The sequence below is a fragment of the Denticeps clupeoides genome, unplaced genomic scaffold (assembly GCF_900700375.1).
Source record: "Denticeps clupeoides unplaced genomic scaffold, fDenClu1.1, whole genome shotgun sequence".
Lineage (NCBI taxonomy): Eukaryota > Metazoa > Chordata > Actinopteri > Clupeiformes > Denticipitidae > Denticeps > Denticeps clupeoides.
In genome coordinates this window covers 111,686-132,992 of record NW_021630047.1, presented here as the reverse complement: position 1 = coordinate 132,992, position 21,307 = coordinate 111,686, and the positions used below count along the sequence as shown (strand labels likewise).

Below are 21,307 nucleotides of genomic sequence, written 5' to 3'. Positions count from 1 at the left end.
TAGTTAGAATTTTACGAATCTCCACAAAAATATTCCAGTGTATGGATCATAAGAATCAAACTAAACATAAATACTGACTTTATGCCGGTGTAAGGTGGTGGGGTAGTAAACATTTTATCAGACGGATCACAATAATCTCAAACACACACACACACACACACAGAACCAGGTCAGGTGATCGTCATGCCTTCAGACAGCTCCTGTCGATAGGGTCCATGGGCGTGGCCTTGGGGTGGACCACTCTTACGTCCTCTCGGCCGCATTCCAGAACTGACCACAGGTCCACCACTATGGCCTGCACGAATCCTGCAGGATCCACAAAACATGAGAGCTTCAGACACACATACTCTCCCCGGCCCAGGAATTTCAAACAATGGTGCATGATGGGAGTTTCATATCAATGCCGGTCACATTAAAAATGTGAGAATACGTGTGAAAACCATCATGGAGCACAGAGGACCCACCCAGAACTGCTTTATTTATATATCTGACACCCAGAAGATGAACTTTATTGATGTTTTTATAAACTATTTTAAAAGGGGAGGAGCCTGTAGGCATGATTGACGGCGCGCACACCTCCTACTTTCTCATTCTGGATGATGGCTTGCTGCAGTACCAGATTCAGTCCCTGTGCTTTAAAAGACCCGGTTGCCGGGGCGCCAGGGACGCGTTTTAACCCCCCCCCAAAAAAGGAACTTGTTACCAGAAGAGCACAGGGCCGTGATGCCGGGGGGCCGTTGCTGCCACCTGGGTCACCATCACGCCGTAGCCGAACTTCTCACACGGGCTGACCTGTGGTGACACCGAGAGACGAGATGAGGGAGGGAGGAGAGGTGGGGGAGCAGCTAGCCTGGAAAAAAAAGAAGTCACAGGTCTCCCAGGGTCAAGCCTCGTCTGACCAGTCTGATACACCACACGCCACCCGGCGCAGAGCAAGGTCACTTCGGATAACAGCATCCGCCAAATAAACGCTTAGATGAATGGTGTCTATGCTGTCCAGTTGTCCCTGCGGAGTCCCGGACTGGAAGAGGAGTAAGGATGAAGCAGGCGGGGTGGATAATAAAGGAGCGCGGTGCAGCGGCGTGGACTCAGAATCGATTGTCCTCCGGGAACATGCAAACAAACACGCTCGACTAGGAGGGCGGGGCAGGTTCCTGCGTGATGGAATTCGCAGCATCACCGCGGACGTTCTCCGGTGTGGGCGGGTGATGGTCGCTGTGGAAGATCGAGTATGTTCCAATTCGGTGAGGAGGGAACCGCGACTCACTGTCTAAAGATTATTTGAGATGATCACAGTTTAGATGACCAGGTCATGCTGTATTAATGTCACCAACGTGCAATCAGAAATAGCGGTCATGTGGGCGTGGCTGTTTTCCTGCTTTACTATTTTAACATCTTTTTATATGCAAAGTAGGAGAAAGGAGAGACGTCTAACGCATCCATAACAGCCGGAGACGTCACCTGCCTGCCACATGTAACTGGTGCAGCAGGTGCTGTTCTGAAGTCAGTCATTGTGTTACATCTGTAACGTGGGTCACGCACTGAATCCAACAGGCATGTGGCATTTTAGCCGTTGTTAAACAGTAGAGCTGCTGCAGCCATTTGTGTAATATTTAGTTGTGAAGCCTGCAGAGGAACAACATCTGTAAAATTTCAGTATCAGGTCTCATTCTGAAACGTTTTGTAACGTATCAGTTACGTTTACATTTACATTTTTTACAGCATTTACCAGATGTCCTTATCCAGAGCGATGTACAGTCAGTAGTTACAGGGACAGTCCCCCCGGAGACACTCAGGATTAAGTGTCTTGCTCAGGGACATGATGGTAGTAAGTGGGGTTTGAACCTGGGTCTCTTACCCACTAGGCTACTACCACCAGTTCCGAGGCCGGCCACTGAGTGAGGTCGTTCTGTAACCTTTCAGTACCGAGGACCACCATTGTGTAACATCTTTCACACGTTCCGTCAGGTCACCTGTAGCTTCTTGGTGAATCTGGAGAACATGTAGCCGATGCACTCGCCAATGGCTCCAGTCTGCTGGAGCAGCAGGAGGCCTTTTGGAGTGGCGGCAAAGTTCAGCAGGTTGTCCAACAGCGTTTCCTCCCACAGAAGCCTGTAACTCATACCGAGAACAAAACGAGAACTTTCTCAAGATACCAGAGGATCTGCATCATACAATACACACACACACACACACACACCCACACACACACACAGAAACATCCACAGAGAGACAGCTACATATGGTAGGAATCAGGCGGAGAGGTGGGACTCACGTATTCTGCATGTCCAGGGGTGTGGAGAAGGCCGCAGACCCGACCACGGGTGTGGCCATGCGATCCGACTGCACACTCGTCTGTAAAGGAGGAGGAGAGAAATGTCTCCCTGCATCTCTCCATCAGCAGGGTTCAAAGAAAAGAGAGCGAGGAGCTGCAGCGGTCACTGACACATCACACACACCACCAGATAGAGCTTCATTATTACAGTTCACTGTAGCATTCACACACACACACACACACACACACACACAGACTCATAAACTGCTGATTCTGGACCGTCCAGTCATTCACTTCCTCCCCACAGCAGCTGAACTTCAGACCACCTCGGAGCAGCGCAGCATCCCAGTCATGACATGAGGGCGGGTCTGATCCTCCACTGGAGGATTGTCCGCGTTTACAGGTCCACTGTGAACTTTGTCTACTACAAACTGAATCTCGTTTTAACAGCCATTTTACTTTTAACAAAATTATGTTCACTTTCAGTCAAGATATTCATGGATCGTTCTTTTTATGATTAGATTGTAGCTATGAAATATTATATAGATAACAAAAAGTACATTAAATAAAAGTTCTGTTGAGCACCTCCAGGAGTTACCACTAGTCCTGAATAAGAGCTCCACTCGTGTTAATGATCTTATGAAGATGCTCATGAAAGTGAAGTCATTGTCATTGTGAAATACAGGACGGGTGCACACAACAAGATGTGTCCTCTGCATGAAAGAGGCCACCACTGCCCCATGATGAGCAGAACAGTTTGTAGATAAGGTGCGTCCTAATGTGTGTTCTTAATCAAACACAAATAAAAAAAAGTGAAATCGATAGCTCCTCAGACCCGGTCACACCCCATTAGACGGTCTGAACTCAGCGTTGGACATTACCCTCATTTCCTGACTGCAGTAAATGCTTAACAGGAAAAACAATAAGGTGACAAATCTCCGCACCCACCGGCACTGGGCCTGAATCCGGGCAAGTCGTACCTTCCTCCAGGCCGCAGCCAGGCTCTGGTGGAGGTTGTAGGGCCTGAGCACCTGCAGGCCCTCACACGTGTTGTACATCTGCCGGCAGACGAAGACGAACGAGGACAGGCCCCGTCCCGCCCAGTCTCCGTCCAGCAGCTTCTGGGTGAACTGCGCCACCACGTGGGCTGCAGAGAGGCTGAGGCATCAGATGGTGTTTACAGCGGGGTTTGAACCTGGGACCTTGTGCTCTTCACCCACGGTGAACTCACCACTGGCCATCAGCGGCCCGCAGGCAGCGGTCGTGCAGCAGCAGCGCCAGGCCTCTCTGCGTCGCCGCCATCCTCGCCAGCACCTTGCCAATGTTAGTCAGGGTGCCCTCTGCTGCGCGCAGCTTGACCTGTGACCCCTGAGAGCAGACGGCGTTTTTTTATAAGGCCGCCGGATGAGGGCCGGAGGTCGCGTTGACAGCAACGCGGCGGTCGGCCCTGACTGGGGGTCCCTCCAGCAGGGCTGAGGACGGGCCGCAGCAGCGCCACGTGGTGACGGCCGCTGGTACAGACAGTCCCCCGCGCCACTCCTCCAGTCGCACTGCATCCACAGCACCTCCCAGAACCAGGGCTGCCGGGGACAGGGGGTCTGGGGGACAACCCAGCAGTGGCCCTTTTATAACTCCCGGATAAGATGAAGATAAAGTTGCCATGTGAGGGTGCGTGGGGACACACCTGTTGTGACTAGTGCTGGGGACGCCAGCCCTTTGGGGGTGTTGGTTCATTATCCGGATCAATATGACATGAGGTCGCTCAGCGAAATCGGAATCTGGAACATGACGTGAGACGCGAGTAATGACAAGTCATGCTTTCACCACGCCCCCACTAATCTGGAATCTTCACACACGTCCTCACCGCCATGCCCCCCCGACCCTGCAGGGGAAGAGCTCCCTGCCGTTGGCGTACATGAGCAGCCGTCCCAGCATGCACAGCGAGTGGACGAAGTGGGCGTACTGCAGCGGCCCGGCCGGTGTACAGGGGTGTGGTGGACGGGCCCTTGCGGACACGCGATTTATCAGTCACAGAGCGCTGCGGAATTGTCCCCGGTGAGGAGAGTTCTGTCTCTCGGAACGACCGCACCGAATCTAGAAAAGAGACAAAGACGGCAGTTTCCGTATCGAGCGGCTGCAGACAGCCAGACGCCGGGCGCGGCCAGTTGATTCATTATTTTCATTATCGGCACCAAGGCTGCTGAGAAGAACCTGAGAAGAACCAGAGGAGATGAGAAGAACATACACACGTCTCACCCATACACGCACCCACAAGAACCTTCTCCACTCCCCTCCACCCGTATCTCCCGTATGTGTGTGTGTATATGTGTTTGTGTGTGAGTGTGGGTGTATATATATATATATGTGTGCGTGAATGTGTGTGCCTGCGCGTGTGTGTGTGTGTTTATGTGCGTGTATATGTGTGTGCACGCGTGTAGCGTTGTGTGTGCGTGCGTTGTACGTGCGTGGTGTGTGGGTATTGCCTAGTGGGTAACACACTCGCCTATTGAACCAGAAGACCGGGTTCAATCCACTTTACTACCAATTGTGTCCCTGAGCAGGACACTTAACCCTGAGTGTCTCCAGGGGGGGACTGTCCCTGTAACTACTGGTTGTAAGTCGCTCTGGATAAGAGGGTCTGGTAAATGCTGGAAATGTAAATGTATATGTGTGCGTATGTGTGCGTGTGTGTGCGTGTGTGTGCGTGTGTGTGCGTGCGCGTGCGTATATGTGTTTGTGTGTGCGCGCGCGTATATGTGTGTGTAGGTGTGTGCGCGCGTGTGTGTGCACTTGTGTGTGCACATGTGTGTGCGTGTGTATGTGTTTGTGTCTGAGTGTGTGTATATATATGTGTGTGCGTGAATGTGTGTACATGCATGCACGTGTGTACATATGTGTGTGTGTGTGTGTGTGTGTGCGCGTGTGTGTATATGTGTGTGTGTGTGTGTGTGTGTGTGCACGTGTGTGTGTGTGTGCGTATATATATGTGTGTGCATGTATGCGTGTGCGTGCATGTGTGTTGTGTGTGCGTGCATGTGTGTGTGCATGTATGCGTGTGCGTGCATGTGTGTGTGTGCGTGTGCGTGCATGTGTGTGTGCGTGCATGTGTGTGTGTGTTTGTGTGTGTGTGTGCATGTGTGTGTGCGTGTGTGCGTGCATGTGTGTGTGCGTGCATGTGTGTGTGTGTTTGTGTGTGTGTGTGCATGTGTGTGTGCGTGTGTGCGTGCATGTGTGTGCGCGTGTGGTACCGATCTTCTGCTGCTCCAGGTTGTGGGCCCCGTCCTGAACGTGCTCCTCACGGTTGTCCAGGTAATAAATACACTGTTCCAGAGCTGCTACAACCTGACACACAGACGCACACTTGTCATTGTTAATAAAAGCACATTTCCAGTCAGAAGGAACTCTTCAACACCATACTACACCCTACAAACCAGACCCGTATCTACAGAGCCAGGAGGCCATCTCACCACGGACGAGAACTTGCTGGCCAGCAGCCGCAGCACCACGGTCCGGCTGTAGTAGGCGTGCTGCGAGGGGGCAGGAAGAAGGTTGAACTCTGACCCGCCTCGCGCCCCCCAACAGAAGAACGTATCTCACCATCCCACTTCTTGAACCAAGGTGGCCCGGACGTCCAGCAGGGCGAGGAGGTGGACGGGCTGCAGCGCCCGGTCAGGGGCGGGGCGGGGCACGAGGAGAGCCAGCGTGCTGTCGATCATCTCCTCCATGTACCTGCATGAACACCGACCCGTCAGCAAACGGGGACGTCCCGCAGCAGCTCCACCCACGTTCCGTAGCCGTTGGAGGAAACCGTACTTCTCCGGGTACCGGATCCAGAACGAGGTCCCTCCTTCTGGAAGTCGTTCATCAAGCGCACCTGTGATGGGGGGGCGGTGGAGGGCGTGGTCAGCAGCGCGGCCGAGACGCGGCGACGAGCCGGGTCCCAACGGCCGGCCTACCTGCTTCAGGAGGCGGGCCACGTCCGCGTGGGCGGGGTCCAGGCCCCCGGGGGCGGGGGGGGCACGTCGGTCTGCAGCGGAGGAAGTCCTTCTCCAGACTCGCCGCTGCCGGGGGAAGGAGAGACGCTTTCAGGCCGCCTGGCGGCGGGACCGAGCGGGCGGTTTTACTAACGGCGACGTTACCCAGCGTGCAGTAATCTCCCGCGTCACCCTTCAGCGGCGAGGACGAGAAGGTTCTGGTGAAGAAACGCAGAACCTGTCCTGGTCAGGAGAGAGCAGAGTCTTTATTCGCCGTTTCTTCCTCTTTACACCACTGGGGTCGGTTGGAAGCGGCCCCGTAATCAGAAGGTCGCCGGTTCCAATCCCGATCCCGTCCCCTTGATGAAGGTCCCGTCCCCACACGCTGCTCCAAGGGTGACGGTTTAAATACAGAGGAACACGTTTCACCGTGGTCACCGTGTGCTGTGCTGCAGTGTCTCACAATGACAATCACGTCACTTTCACTTTGAGACTTTCACTGGTTTACGTCTAAATCGACATTATTAATATCGCACATTATAAAAATAAAGCAACACGTTAACGCTAAAACAATAAAACTGGACAATAAAGACGGAGACGATGATTAGAAACGTAGTAAGAAGTGGAGGAAATAAATTAAACCGGCGCGACGCCACCCGGAATGGTGCTAGTGGCCTAGCGGGTAACACACTCACCTGTGAACCAGAAGTCCCAGGTTCAAACCGTGTCCCTGAGCAGGACACTTAACCCTGAGTGTCTCCAGGGGGGGACTGTCCCTGCTCTGGATAAGGACGTGTGTAAATCTAAACGGTCAGCTCGTTGCGAACTGCATTCAACTGGGATCAAGATCCGCGATGGAGGGACACGGAGGACAGGATGAGGACGTAGGGGGTGAGACAGCTGTCAATCGCATCATGAACCATGCTAAACGCGCGAGAGATAACGCTCACGTTCAGGTCGGGGTCGGGGTCCGTCAGGGCGGCGGAGATGTTCCGCCGGAGCTCCAGCCAGCTGTCGCAGTTGAGGACGTCGGAGGGCGGAGCACAGGACAGGGCGTGCAGGGCGGCACAGCGCACCTACAAGCACCCAGAGCTTCAGAGCGTCTCCTGCAGCTGGGACCCAGGTCAGGAGGTGGAGGGGCCACTCACCTCTTTGGGGCGACTGGGGTCCAGCTGGTCGGCCAGCGCCTGCAGCTTGCTCGCGCCTGATGAACGCGTAGCTCTGGTGGAGAAGGACGGGGTGAGAAGAAGAAGCCGGGACAGGCCGACGGGTGGAACACCTTCTGCTGCCAGGTACCTGGTTGAAGGAGGAGTCGCTGTCGGAACAGTTGTCCGTGTACTGGCTGTCCGTCTGCTCCCGCCGGCTCGCCCGGTCCACCTGGTCCTCCTCGAACTTGTTGATGAGCGACTCCACCGCCACCATCATGGTGTTCTTCAGAGTCTGCATCATCTGCTTGTACCTACAAACACAGCACGCATACGTGGCCCGTATCCATAACTAGCTGGAGAACGTCAGAGAACGTTATGAAGGTACAAGTGAAGACCCCAGGTCGGGGGGGTCAGAGGTCACGCTTGCTGTGGACGTGAAACGTACTCTCCAGAGTCGCGCGTCTGCCTGGTGACGGCGTGGACCAGCGTGTCGTGTCCCGATCCGAGCGCCGGGCCCTCGGCCCTGGCACACCTGTCCGTGGCCTCGTCGATGACGCCGCCCAGACAGGCCTCCACGCGGCACCGCAGGTACTTCACGAACTCGTAGCTGAGGACACACACCACGAGCTCCATCAAGGGGGATGTTCTGGCACATCTTCACTCTCTACGACACTCACTTGTGGAAGTTCTTGTCTGTCTCCTCGAGGTGAAGCAGGATCTCCTCGGCGCAGCGGACGGACGGGGCTCCAGAAATCCTCTCCTGTACCCTCCTCAGGAGCTGCTTCAGCAGGGTCTGGAGCTCCACCTCATCCTCCAGCCACATGGCAGACATCGCCACCCTGCTCAAGAGAACCTTCTAAAGGAGGGAGGAAGCGTGTGGGTCAATCAGAAGTTCTGCCATGTTCTGCCACAGAAAGTCAGGCTGCAGCTGAGCAGAAACGCCACCTTCTCCCCTTTTTACTGCTGCTGCTGCTCCGCCGCCGAGCTAAGATGCTACATGCTAACGGTCTCCATAGAAACAACGCGCTGCACCGTCAGCAGGGAAATACGAGCACTTCCGCGTTTGATCACGTGGTATTAAGAGAGCCACTCCGATTGGTTGAATAAGCCCGACGCAGACACGCGTCATTTCTGACCATGCTTATTTCTGTACGTATTTTATTGAGTCGAATCAGAATCAGCTTTGTTGCCAGGTATGTTTACACAAACGAGCAATTAGTTTTAGTGACAGAACTCAGTGACAGACAGTGACAAGACAAGCAGTTATGTACAGATATACAAAATATACAAAATAGTGTGCAAAATAGCAAAAGCACAATATATATATGTATATTTTGTATATCTGTACATAACTGCTTGTCTTGTCACTGTCACTGAGTTTTGTCACTAAAACTAATTGCTCGTATGTGTGTGTGGGTGTGTGTGTGTTAGCAAAAGCACATTATATAATATACCTTTATATATATTATACCTTTATATATTTATATATGTGTGTTTGTGTGTGTGTGTGTGTGTGTGTGTGTATATATATATGTATAGTATATATAAAAAAAGCTATGACCACTTATGATATGTTTATACAGGTATGGTGATATGTGTAAAAATGAAATGTAAACAAGTGTGTGTTAAATCTGTAATCTCTTTTAGCGTTGTGTGACCACATTGTTCCCACATGTGACTCCATTGTAGCCACAGTGCTGGCCATTGTCTCGTGTCATGGCCATTGTCTCGTGTCATGGCCATTGTCTCGTGTCATGGCCATTGTCTCGTGTCGTGTCCATGACATGGACGGCTTGGGGGATGAAACTGCTCCCGTGTCTGGCCGTTCTGGTGCTGAGCGCTCTGTAGCGTCGACCAGATGGAGAGAGTGTGCTGCTGTGAGGGATCCTTCCTTAACCGCTAGGCCACCGCTGCCCACCGACGTTTCCTCCATTCAACCTGCCACAGGAGCTCCTGACACAGTTCCTACCTTCACGTTTTTGTTCGTGTTTAGGAGAATCGACTCAAATGTAGAATGCCGTGTGCTAAGGACTCTTATCACACATTAAATAAAGAGTTATGCTACATTAAGAATGGAATGGAGGTCTGATATTTTTTGTCGAACATTTTTTATTGAAAGAAAAACAATAAATTACAATATAACAGAAAATCTTAGAATACTATAGAAGGGGGAATTTGGGATTGCATGTTGAGAAAGAAACAAACCATTCAAACTGAAAAATGAATCATACAAGAATTATGAACAAAGAACAATACTTCCTTTTTACAGAAAAAGAGGAATAGGACTGTACAGCCTCTTTTAAAAAACTATAAACTGGGGTTTCTTGGCACTAAATGTACATTCATGAATATGACATTTTCTTAGCTAAAAAATGGCAGGTTCTAGAAAACCAAACAGTATATCCCTCCAAGATACAGCAATATATTTAACAATATTCGGACTCGATATAAGAACAAAAGTGGCAGAATAAATGGGGAGTTACAACCAAATGCATTTTTCAAGATCTCTTTAAAATATGTTTTAACTGGGTAAACTCTTTGAATAAGTTTGAACTTTGAACTAAGCCAGAACTTCCACAAAACCATTGCAGTAATAAAACAGTGACGTTTTTTTTCTTATGGACTTGTTCTTACGCCTTTTACTCGATAACATGAAACCCCACACAGATACCAGGCGACACGTCATTATGAGGAATATTATGAACGCGTGACGTCACCGGTCACGTGGCGCATCATGGCGGCCGTGGACAGCTTCCACCTGCTGTACCGGCAGGTCTCCCGCTCTTGCGGCGGCTACGTGGAGGGCCTGGCCCTGCTGGGCGCGCTGTACGCGGCCAGTAAAGCCGCGCTGGCGGCCCGGGGCGCTTACCGGCTGCTCAGGCTGCACTTCCTACCCCGCCTGGTGAAGAACAGGGACCTGGTCCGGTGCTACGGGAGGTGGGCTCTGGTCTCAGGTGAGGAGATGTTCTGGAGATACCATGTTGGTGCTCTGCCCCGTTCATGGTGAGTGTGTGTGTGTGTGTGATGTTCTGGAGATGCCATGTTGGTGCTCTGCCTCGTTCATGGCGTGTGTGTGTGATGTTCTGGAGATGCCATGTTGGTGCTCTGCCTCGTTCATGGTGAGTGTGTGTGATGTTCTGGAGATGCCATGTTGGTGCTCTGCCTCGTTCATGGTGTGTGTGTGTGAGGTGAGTGAGTGAGTGTGTGTGATGTTCTGGAGATGCCATGTTGGTGCTCTGCCTCGTTCATGGCGTGTGTGTGTGAGGTGAGTGAGTGAGTGTGTGTGATGTTCTGGAGATGCCATGTTGGTGCTCTGCCTCGTTCATGGCGTGTGTGTGTGAGGTGAGTGAGTGAGTGTGTGTGATGTTCTGGAGATGCCATGTTGGTGCTCTGCCTCGTTCATGGTGAGTGTGTGTGAGGTGAGTGAGTGTGACGTTCTGGAGATGCCATGTTGGTGCTCTGCCTCGTTCATGGGGAGTGTGTGTGTGTGTGAGGGGAGTGAGTGTGTGAGAGTGACGTTCTGGAGATGCCATGTTGGTGCTCTGCCTCGTTCATGGTGTGTGTGTGTGTGTTGTCAGGAGCTTCAGGGACGGTGGTGAAGGCCTACGCCGAGGAGCTGGCCAGACACGGTGTCAGCATCATCATCCTCAGCCCTGACATCGGCAGCCTGAGTGGCACCGCCACGGCCATCTCAGAAAGTCACGGCGTGGACGCCGTGCTGGTGGAGGTGGACTTCAGCCACGGCCCGTCCGTGTGCCGCTCTGTCCAGGACGCCATCCGGGACAGGGACGTGGGCTTCGTGGTGAACGGCCTGGACGCCGGCCTGGACGTCCCGCACGACTTCGCCGAGCTGAGCGAGGGCTGGCTGTGGGACGTGGTGACCCGGGCCACGGCGGCCGCCACGCTGGTGACCCGTTTGGCGCTGCCGGGCATGGTGGCGAGGAGGAGAGGGGCCGTGGTGAACATCTCGTCCGGGGCGTCCTGCAGACCCGGCCTGAAGAGGGCGACTCTCTCCGCGTCCACCGTGAGAATCCAGCAGCCGTAAACGACCCCGCGACCTCCTCGGACGGAACGTTCTCATCTCTCCGTCTCCTCCTCCTCCTCCTCAGGCGTTCCTGGAGCACTTCAGCCGCGCCCTGCACCACGAGTACGGCGGGCGCGGCATCTTCGTCCAGAGCGTCACGCCTCTCCACGTGGCGGCCCGCGCCGGGACAGGAAGCTGGCTGGCTCCCGATGGCCGGGTGTACGCCCGCCACGCCGTGTCCACGCTGGGCATCTGCCACCGCACCACCGGCTACTGGCCGCACGCGCTGCAGGTACGCGGTTAAAACCGGTCTTCTTCATCATCTTCATCATCATCATCATCATCATCATCACCCGCTATAACATCTCGCTTCATTTTCCCGCCCAGGCGGGACTGGCGCGCTGGATGCCCGAGTGGATGTGGGTGACGGGGTCCCGCCTGCTGGCCTGAGGCCACGCCCCCGCCCGCTGCTCTGCCAGGGGGACTGCTGGCTCCGCCCTTTCTCTCTGTGGGATTATTACCGACGGGCGAGATGCGAAGAGGCGTATTTTACCGCACAGCTTCTCCTTCATATAAAGTATTCTAGGACGTATTTATTTATAATAATAACTTAATTTTTTGGTCTATTTGAAATCAGCAATAAAAGTTGTGACGTTATGTTGTACCGTGTGATTTGGTGTGTTATTGAATGCCGTCTTTTACCGTAAAAGAATAGCCGAACGGCGTAATAAATCTCAGCCCGTCTTCGTTTTGCTGTTCGTATTTCTGGAATAACGTAGACGCTCTTATCCCGAGCGGCTCGTAATCGGTGTTTACGTCTGAATCGGTAATGAGGAGCCGCGTGAAGGTTGTTTTGGTCTGGACGGGGACGGGGACGGGTCGGCGTCTCCTCCTGCCCTCAGTCGGAGCCGAGACCAGGACCGCGCCGGATCGCGTCTTCAGTAAGTACAACGTCCTCTACCTGCAGCCCGGCGCCCCCGGGTCCGGCGGTCGGGTTTTAAAATAAAAATTAATTAAAAAATTGAGGGATTTACAATAATAATTATCATTTTGAGTAATTCGGTGGTGACAAGAAGGACGCGTGTCATACGTGTGTTACAGAAATGACTTTAAAAAAGAAATCCAGACACCAAAATACGGTTTTGCATCTGATCTTGTGTGGTGTTGGGTGGTGGGTAACCCACTCGCCTGTGAACCAGAAGACCCAGGTTCAAATCCCACTTACTATCGTGTCCATCGTGTCCCTGAGCAAGACACTGAACCCTGAGTGTCTCCAGGGGGGGACTGTCCCTGTAACTACTGACTGTAAGTCACTCTGGATAAGGGCGTCTGGTAAATGCTGTAAATGTAAATGTGTAAAATTGATGAGAATGTCACTCAAATAAACAGTAGAGGCCAAAAGTCTGGACACCTTCTCATTCAACGTGTCTTCTTTATACTCATGAGCATTTACGTTGGTAGATTCTCACTGAAGGCATCAAAACTATGAATGAACACATGTGGAGTTCTGTACTTAACAAAAAGTGGAGACCTGACCTCCACAGTCACCGGACCTGAACCCAATCCAGATGGTTTGGGGTGAGCTGGACCAACAAGTGCTAAACACCTCTGGGAACTCCTTCAAGACTGTTGGAGAAGCATTTCAGGTGACGACCTCTTGAAGCTCATCGAGAGAATGCCAAGAGTGCGCAAAGCAGTAATCAGAGCAAAGAAACTAGAATATAAAACATGTTTTCACTTATTTCACCTTTTTTTGTTAAGTACAGAACTCCACATGTGTTCATTCATAGTTTTGATGCCTTCAGTGAGAATCTACCAACGTAAATGCTCATGAAGATAAAGAAAACACGTTGGATGCGAAGGTGTCCAGACTTTTGGCCTGTACGTGATACGTGACCTTTTCTTCTGGTTTCTTCTCTGCTGAGTGTGGGGGGAAGCCGGCGCAGGTGGTAGAAGTGGCTTCGTTCATGTTTTGGGTTTGACAAGGACAAAACCTTGGTTCTCACCAGATTGCAGAAGGTGTTAAAGGACAGGAAAAAAAACTCTGCGTCAACAAACAAAAAGACAGAAGAGCGCATGGTGACCTCAGATCTAATCTTCACCAATGTTGTTCACTGTTTCTGCTTCAGGTCCTTGGAACGCCTGGAACAGTGAAGATGGGAGAGTGGGACTTCCTCGGCCGCCTCCTGGACAAGGTGCAGTCCCACTCCACCGTGATCGGGAAGATCTGGCTGACGGTGCTCTTCGTGTTCCGCATCCTGGTCCTGGGCGCTGGAGCTGAGAGGGTTTGGGGAGACGAGCAGTCGGACTTCGTCTGCAACACCGAGCAGCCAGGCTGCGAGAACGTCTGCTACGACGACGCCTTCCCCATCTCGCACATCCGCTTCTGGGTGCTGCAGATCATTTCCGTCTCCACGCCGACCCTGGTCTACCTCGGCCACGTCCTTCATGTGATCCACGTGGAGAGGAAGGTGCGGGAGAAGATGAAGCACTTCCAGGATGAGAAGCTCAGCCTCTTCCTGCCAAAGGGCTACAAAATGCCCAAATACAGCAGCAACGATGGGAAGGTGAGAATCCGTGGTCGTCTGCTGAGGAGCTACATCCTGAGTCTCTTCATGAAGATCTTGCTGGAGGTGGGCTTCATCGGGGGCCAGTACTACCTGTATGGCTTCACGCTCCACACCCGCTACGTCTGCAGCCAGTTCCCCTGCCCTCACAAGGTGGACTGCTTCCTCTCCAGGCCCACTGAGAAGTCCATCTTCATCTGGTTCATGCTGGCCGTGGCCTGCATCTCCCTGACCCTCAACGTGGTAGAGGTGGTGTACCTGAACATCAAGAAGGTGAAGGAGTGCCTGAACCGTAAGCGGGACTACACCATCACCGCCATCACGCCCGTCCTGGAGCGCCGGGACTTCAAGGACAAGGTCGTTCAGAACTGGGTGAACCGGGAGCTGGAGCACCAGCAGAAGGAGCTGGTGACCAAGAGTGCCGCGTCCGAGGACAACAGCGCCTTCATGGAGGAGGTGCAGATCTGAACCTCCTACTGTTCTTCTGTTGAAGCATGTCACAATAAAAGACTTTTCCTTCACCGTGTCTTCTCGTTCCTTTTCTGGTCCTCCAGCATCCCAGTGTCTGTACCCCAATAAAACCAGGCCCACCCTGGCCCAGCCTTGCCCACCCTGTCAAACCAGGTCCACCCGAGCCCACCCTGTCCAACCAGGCCCAACTTTGCCCACCCAGGCCCACCCAGGTCCAACCAGGCCCAACTTTGCCCACCCAGGTCCACCCTGCCCACCTTGTCCAACCAGGTCCACCCAGGTCCACCCAGGCCCAACCTTGCCCACCCAGGTCCACCCTGTCCAACCAGGCCCAACTTTGCCCACCCAGGTCCACCCAGGCCCAACCTTGCCCACCCTGTCCAACCAGGTCCACCCTACGCACCCTGGTCCACCCGAGCCCACCCTGCCCGGCCCTGATCTCATGATCCACTGATTAGCGTGCAAGAACGTTTCACCAGTGTAGCCACCTGTCAATTATTAATACGCCGGCGAGCGGCGGCGTTCAAAATCCAGCCTTCAGACGGGCCTGCGTCCACGGCAACGTGACAGCGGCCCGGGCGGAGAACGATTTCACAATCACGCCGAGCCAAAATCTCAAGGTTCAGCCCCGACTGGCAAACGCTGCGCCGTAGCGGAGAGGGACGGAGGTGGGTTCTGCTCAAGGTGAGAAATAATCCGTTAACTACAAATAATAATAATGATCATCATGATGATGAGGATTCAGAATTTTATCATGAGGATAAGAACATCGTTCTATATTTTATTACTCGGCTTCTATTTTGAACTTGGTCATTTGTCATTATTCATATTTTTTCATTTTGTCGTCAGAGAACAGAAATGTGTCGTGTTATTGAAGAACGATTTATTAAAATGACATATTTAAGCATAAATACGCTCATCATGAACTAGGACAGAGGTGGTTCTCCAGATGCAGAACGTTTAATGAACGTTCTCCTGTACCTGTCAGGTGACTCTGAAACCGAGAGAAGATGGGAGACTGGGGCTTCCTCTCCAAGCTGCTGGACAAGGTGCAGTCCCACTCCACCGTCATCGGGAAGATCTGGATGAGCGTGCTGTTCCTGTTCCGGATCATGGTTCTAGGTGCCGGGGCGGAGAGCGTGTGGGGCGATGAGCAGTCCAACCTGGTCTGCAACACGCAGCAGCCTGGTTGCGAGAACGTCTGCTACGACTGGCAGTTCCCCATCTCCCACATCCGCTTCTGGGTGCTGCAGATCATCTTCGTCTCCACGCCCACGCTGGTCTACCTGGGCCACGCCATGCACGTCATCCACAAGGAGAACAAGCTGAGGGACAAAATCGAGAAGCACCTGGAGAACGTGAAGACGCCCAAGTACACGGACGACAAGGGCAAGGTGAAGATCCGTGGGAACCTGCTGGGCAGCTACCTGACCCAGCTCTTCTTCAAGATCATTCTGGAGCTGGGCTTCATCGTGGGCCAGTACTACCTGTACGGCTTCGTCATGATCCCCGAGTTCTCCTGCTCCAGGGCGCCCTGTCCCCTCACCGTGGTGTGCTACATGTCCCGTCCCACCGAGAAGACCATCTTCATCATCTTCATGCTGGCCGTGGCCTGCCTGTCCCTGCTCCTCAGCGTGATGGAGGTCTTCTACCTGCTGTGCACCCGGGTGGGACGCCGCCGGAGACGCGCCCACATGGTCACCTCGGCCACCCGTCCCGCCAGCCTGCCGTCCACCTGGGACGCCGCCAAGCAGAACAAACTCAACATGCAGCTGGACGGTGGACAGAGTCTCGGCGGCAGCCTGGACGGGTCCAAGGCCGAGCGGCTGCTGGGGGACCACTGATCTCCGGCTTCTTATTTAACGCTTTGTGTATAATGCAGCTTTATTATTGCAAATTTTATAACCGTTTCTATGAAATCTTCTCAGTTTGAGGTGACTGTGTGACTTGAATCTGTTTACAAACATGATCCATAATAAATTATTATATGAATATTATAATGAGACATATCTATTATTGGTCGTCCCCTCACTACACAACACAAACAACAATCTTGTTCATTTTTTATCTATTGGCAGAGCTCCTCTCCAATAAACGGTAATAAATTAAATCGTAATGAACGACATGGGCATGATGTCATTTTTTACATTTTTAAATTGTCACAAAATATTTACATGAAACCGAACACGAAACAAATGTGTGTTGGCAGGAATAAGAACCATCCGATACGGAACAATTCATGGGAAAAATGTGGCTGGTTGATTAATAAGCACGGTGGTTTATATTAGTAATAAATAGTCGGCCCTGAACCCTGAACTATGTCCGTTTCACAGGAAATACTTCTCACGTGTGCAGAATGTTGAGATTTCTCCAGAAATGTGTGATTGGCTCTTATCTTCACACCATCAATCATTGACTACTGACCACGCACTTGAACCCGAGTCCCCGTGCCTCTCATTTATCGTTCGTGGCCGCCAACGTGACGAGCGGCCCGCGGCGCCGCCGATTGTGCAAGTTCCTGTGGTAAAGTTCAAGGTAGACACCCGAACCTGGACACTCGTCCCGGCGCCGCGTCGCTTCTTCTTCTGTCTTCTGAAGGTAAGAAACGAAAATTCTCCTTTCAAACCCCATTTAGGTACTTAAATACCGAAATGTTCTTTTACAGATAAGATCAATAGATCGATGGACCAATACTTATAATAGATATATAGACACTCTCAACATTTTTAACGATTAAGCAAAAATTGGTTTGAAGTTACACAATTATCTTCTAAAAATATATAATGACTGAAATAGTAATGATTATATGGACGTGTTTTCCATTTAGATCTATTTATGATTCACATGATATGGAATGTGAACTAAATTCTATTAAATTTTATGCTTTTGAAGAGGCGATTAAAGGTGAGGAGGAAACAGGGATCTACTAAAGCTCAGCAGGAAACACTGACATGATGCCTTCAGAAACGTGGTCCTGCAGTTTATTACAGATTTGTCATTTTTTTCATTTCAGGCTAAATTTGTAAAGATGGGAGACTGGGGCTTCCTCTCCAAGCTGCTGGACAAGGTGCAGTCCCACTCCACCGTGGTGGGGAAGGTGTGGATGACCGTGCTCTTCATCTTCAGGATCATGGTCCTGGGAGCCGGTGTGGAGAAGGTGTGGGGTGACGAGCAGTCGAAGATGATCTGCAACACGAAGCAGCCTGGTTGTAAGAACGTCTGCTACGACCAGGCCTTCCCCATCTCGCACGTCCGCTTCTGGGTGCTGCAGATCATCTTCGTCTCCACCCCCACGCTGGTCTACCTGGGCCACGTTCTGCATGTGGTCCACAAAGAGAACAAACTTCGGCAGTATGTGCAGAACCATGCAGAGCAGAAGGGTCTGAAGGCTCCCAAGTACACCAGCGAGACAGGAAAGGTTTACATCAAAGGTCAGCTGCTTTGCAGCTACATGACCAGCCTGTTCTTCAAGATCCTCGTGGAGGTGGCCTTCATTGTGGCGCAGTACTACCTGTATGGCTTCTACATGGTGCCCCTCATCGTGTGTGAGCGCCACCCCTGTCCCATGAAGGTGGAGTGCTACATGTCCCGGCCCACGGAGAAGACCGTCTTCATCATCTTCATGCTGGTGGTGGCGTGCGTGTCCCTGCTCCTCAACGTGCTGGAGATCTTCTACCTGGCCTGTTCCCGGTGCAGGAGGGGGTCCCGGCACACGGTGTGACACCTGCAGTAGATGTATTTATGTCCATATTGCTTTGTTTTGTGTGATATTGGTCCTCAACATGAAAATGTTATGAAGTATGTAAAAACAGACATTCGATATTTATGATTGCGAGGAGGTGGATTTTTAATAATTACATATTCTGTCCACTGTAAATATGACTGTAAATACTCTGCATAATTTTTTATTTTGCTAAATTTGTAATTAAAAACATTTCGGCAAAACACAATTCTCATTTTTGATTTCGCTCTACTGAATTCTGACTGAGGGGTTTCTGTACGTTTCCACATTTCAGTGTTTCTTCTAACAGTGCGCACAACAAAATTTGTCCTCTGCATAAGAAAACTGGCTTGTAATCGGAAGATTGTGGCTTTTAATCCCAACACACTGCTCACCAAGGGTGGTGGTTAAATACAGAGGACACATTTCACTGTGTCACCGTGTGCTGTGCTGCAGTGTCTCACAATGACAATCACTTCACTTTTCAAGATGAGACCACTGTACCCCTTGGGTACCCTACTGAAGTCAGGAGGCTCCGCCTACTGTTCCACCCCATCAAGACCCCCCGTGTCCCTTGTTTAGTAGAGGACACAGGGGTCTTGTTGAGGTGGAAGCCACCCGCTGTTTTGTTTACATTATTGGCATTTATGCAATTATTCCCTTATCCAGAGTGCCTTACAATCAGTAGTGACAAGGACAGTCCCCCTGGAGACACTCGAGTCTCTGTCTTGTTCAGTGTTGGTAAGAGGGGTTTTAATCCGTGAGTTAGGTGAGTGTCTTCGGCTACAACCATCTTTTTGTTCCACCCAAACACCCATGTGTCCTCCCCTGATCAGTCAGGAAGCCCCGCCCACTGTTCCACCCAACAACACCTCTCTGTCACCCCCTGATCAGTCAGGAAGCCCCGCCCACTGTTTTTAAAGTTAAAGAAAAGGGGGAACTTTCATTGTAAAACACTGCAGCACAGCACACGGTGACACGGTGAAACGTGTCCTCTGTATTTAACACTGGGCACCATGACTGGCGCCCAGGGAGCAGTGTGTGGAGACGGTACTTTGTGTTTTACCCAACACCACCCCTCTGTCACCCCTAAACAGTCAGGAAGCCCCGCCCACTGTTCCACCCAGCACCACCCTTCTGTCACCCCTGATCAGTCATGAAGCCCCGCCCACATTTTAATTATTAATAATGTTCACCAGATCTTGATCTTGAAGAACCGGACATGAGAGAACATTAAAGTGTGTTTTATTGTCAGGTGCAGTTTCCTTGTATTTCATACACACATCATCCTAAGTTTCCATGTTCAGCAGAAGGTCTCGTTTTTATACTCCTTCATGTGGTGCTTGTGGACCATATCTGGTACCAGGCTCCTCCGCTTGCCTGCTCGCGCGCAGACGAGGTAGAAGATCTCCAGCACATTCAGAAACAGCGACACACACGCTACCACCAGCATGAAGATGATGAAGATGCTCTTCTCTGTGGGCCGGGATACGTAACATTCCACCTTGAAGGGACACGGTGGTCCTTCACACTCTATTTGGTGGGTCATCACAAACCCGTAGAGGAAATACTGAGCCAGGATGAAAGCGGCTTCCAGAGTGGCCTTCATCAGCAGGCTGCAGACGTAGTTGTAGAAGATGGCACCGAGTATGAACACTTCACCCCTCTCGCTGGTGTACTTGGGTACTTTCAGCCCCTGCTTGTTCACTGAGTGCTGGAGCTTTTCCCTCAGCTTGGTCTCCTGGTGGACCACATGCAGAACGTGGCCCAGGTAGACCAGCGTGGGGGTGGAGACGAAGATGATCTGCAGCACCCAGAAGCGGACGTGCGAGATGGGGAAGGCCTGGTCGTAGCAGACGTTCTTACAACCAGGCTGCTTCGTGTTGCAGATCATCTTCGACTGCTCGTCACCCCACACCTTCTCCACTCCGACTCCCAGGACCATGATCCTGAAGATGAAGAGCACGGTCATCCACACCTTCCCCACCACGGTGGAGTGGGACTGCACCTTGTCCAGCAGCTTGGAGAGTAAGCCCCAGTCTCCCATTCTGTTTGGATGGTTAGAGGTTATTTCCAGCTGAACAGAACATCAGACATTTTCTCGTCCTTTTTTTATCTTCATTTTTTTATTACGTGAGGCATCAGTACAGAGATGGAGCAGGAGGACGAGACCAGCAGACTCCTGTTCAACTGAACATCAACTAAAGATCACAGATCTGCTGCCTGCAACATCTTCATGAGAGTAAAAAGGTGTCCTTCAGAATCCTTGCCTGGGGTCGTTACTGCATGTTCTGTTCTGGAGCTTTTCACCAAACTTCCCGGATCAGCTCTGGTCAGAATATCAGTGGAAGAAAACATCTTACCTTCTATCAGGTCACGGCCCTGCAGTATGACTGATGAAGAAATGAAGAAAGAGACTGATGGTCACACCTAGCCTGTCTATCTTAAAGGGACCAGATGAAGGGAGGATATATGTGATGCATCACAGCTCCACCCAATGGGAAACCACGCTGACCTGCTGGTAAACTCGAACTGCAACTCGGGTCACCAGGAACGTGATTCTGAGCAGGTCTCATCACAGCACCAGCTTTTACACACAGATACTTCTCGTTGCTTGATGCTTTGGACATGATTTATCTGGAGACCAGCAGTGAATCCCATGACTGGAAAGAGAAGCAAAGCTAAAACGTTAAAGACACACAAAGATCCTACAAAAAAACCAACAATCTGAACATCAAATACCTGGCAAAAACACAACCACCTAAAACAGACAAAAACTCAACAATCTACAAAACACACAACAATTTGAACAATAAAAATGCATCAAAGTGACGTGATCGTCATTGTGAGACACTGCAGCACAGCACACAGTGTCACGGTGAAACGTGTCCTCTGCATTTAACCGTCACCCTTGGTGAGCAGTGGGCACCATGACAGGCGCCCGGGGAGCAGTGTGTGGGGACGGGACCTTCATCAAGGGGACCTCGGTGGCACCTCGGCATTTTGGGATACAAACCCACAAAGAGTCCGTTTCCTACAAAATCCTACAAAAATCACAAATCACAAAAATGTCAAAAATCATAAAAAAAAAAGAATCACAGCCCACTGGAAGCAGGAAGTAAGTTAC

General features: G+C 51.5%; 5 protein-coding genes and 1 pseudogene across 5 annotated transcripts; 4 read left to right on the top strand and 2 right to left on the bottom strand.

Moving 5' to 3' along the window:
- The window catches only part of LOC114781508 (protein broad-minded-like), a 28,150-nt pseudogene extending 19,687 nt beyond the window's left edge, over positions 1-8,463 (bottom strand).
- Positions 8,464-10,109: 1,646 nt separating this feature from the next.
- Positions 10,110-12,078, top strand: LOC114781520 (inactive hydroxysteroid dehydrogenase-like protein 1). Its single transcript, XM_028967952.1, has 4 exons — positions 10,110-10,351; positions 10,976-11,421; positions 11,507-11,713; positions 11,809-12,078. The coding sequence occupies exons 1-4, from the start codon at positions 10,132-10,134 to the stop codon at positions 11,869-11,871; spliced, it is 936 nt and encodes a 311-aa protein (XP_028823785.1). The 5' UTR covers positions 10,110-10,131; the 3' UTR covers positions 11,872-12,078.
- Positions 12,079-12,328: 250 nt separating this feature from the next.
- Positions 12,329-14,471, top strand: LOC114781521 (gap junction Cx32.7 protein-like). The gene is made up of 2 exons (XM_028967953.1): positions 12,329-12,362; positions 13,551-14,471. The coding sequence occupies exon 2, from the start codon at positions 13,578-13,580 to the stop codon at positions 14,454-14,456; it is 879 nt and encodes a 292-aa protein (XP_028823786.1). The 5' UTR covers positions 12,329-12,362; positions 13,551-13,577; the 3' UTR covers positions 14,457-14,471.
- A 576-nt stretch (positions 14,472-15,047) lies between these two features.
- LOC114781517 (gap junction Cx32.2 protein-like) lies at positions 15,048-16,531 on the top strand. The gene is made up of 2 exons (XM_028967948.1): positions 15,048-15,143; positions 15,448-16,531. The coding sequence occupies exon 2, from the start codon at positions 15,470-15,472 to the stop codon at positions 16,301-16,303; it is 834 nt and encodes a 277-aa protein (XP_028823781.1). The 5' UTR covers positions 15,048-15,143; positions 15,448-15,469; the 3' UTR covers positions 16,304-16,531.
- Positions 16,532-16,988: 457 nt separating this feature from the next.
- LOC114781519 (gap junction Cx32.2 protein-like) lies at positions 16,989-18,185 on the top strand. The gene is made up of 2 exons (XM_028967951.1): positions 16,989-17,057; positions 17,473-18,185. The coding sequence occupies exon 2, from the start codon at positions 17,488-17,490 to the stop codon at positions 18,178-18,180; it is 693 nt and encodes a 230-aa protein (XP_028823784.1). The 5' UTR covers positions 16,989-17,057; positions 17,473-17,487; the 3' UTR covers positions 18,181-18,185.
- Positions 18,186-19,408: 1,223 nt separating this feature from the next.
- LOC114781518 (gap junction Cx32.2 protein-like) lies at positions 19,409-20,626 on the bottom strand. The gene is made up of 2 exons (XM_028967950.1): positions 20,544-20,626; positions 19,409-20,228 (listed from the first exon to the last, which is right to left on the bottom strand). Exon 2 carries the CDS (start codon positions 20,225-20,227, stop codon positions 19,484-19,486), a length of 744 nt encoding a protein of 247 aa, XP_028823783.1. The 5' UTR covers position 20,228; positions 20,544-20,626; the 3' UTR covers positions 19,409-19,483.
- Between the last annotated feature and the right edge of the window lie 681 nt (positions 20,627-21,307).

Coding starts and splice junctions, on each gene's coding strand:
- LOC114781517 (XM_028967948.1), top strand. CDS start 15,470: ATGGGAGACTGGGGCTTCCTCTCCAAGCTGCTGGACAAGGTGCAGTCC.
- LOC114781519 (XM_028967951.1), top strand. CDS start 17,488: ATGGGAGACTGGGGCTTCCTCTCCAAGCTGCTGGACAAGGTGCAGTCC.
- LOC114781518 (XM_028967950.1), bottom strand. CDS start 20,227: ATGGGAGACTGGGGCTTACTCTCCAAGCTGCTGGACAAGGTGCAGTCC.
- LOC114781521 (XM_028967953.1), top strand. CDS start 13,578: ATGGGAGAGTGGGACTTCCTCGGCCGCCTCCTGGACAAGGTGCAGTCC.
- LOC114781520 (XM_028967952.1), top strand. CDS start 10,132: ATGGCGGCCGTGGACAGCTTCCACCTGCTGTACCGGCAGGTCTCCCGC. Junction 10,352..10,975: donor GAGGTGGGCTCTGGTCTCAG/GTGAGGAGATGT, acceptor GTGTGTTGTCAG/GAGCTTCAGGGACGGTGGTG. Junction 11,714..11,808: donor ACTGGCCGCACGCGCTGCAG/GTACGCGGTTAA, acceptor TTTCCCGCCCAG/GCGGGACTGGCGCGCTGGAT.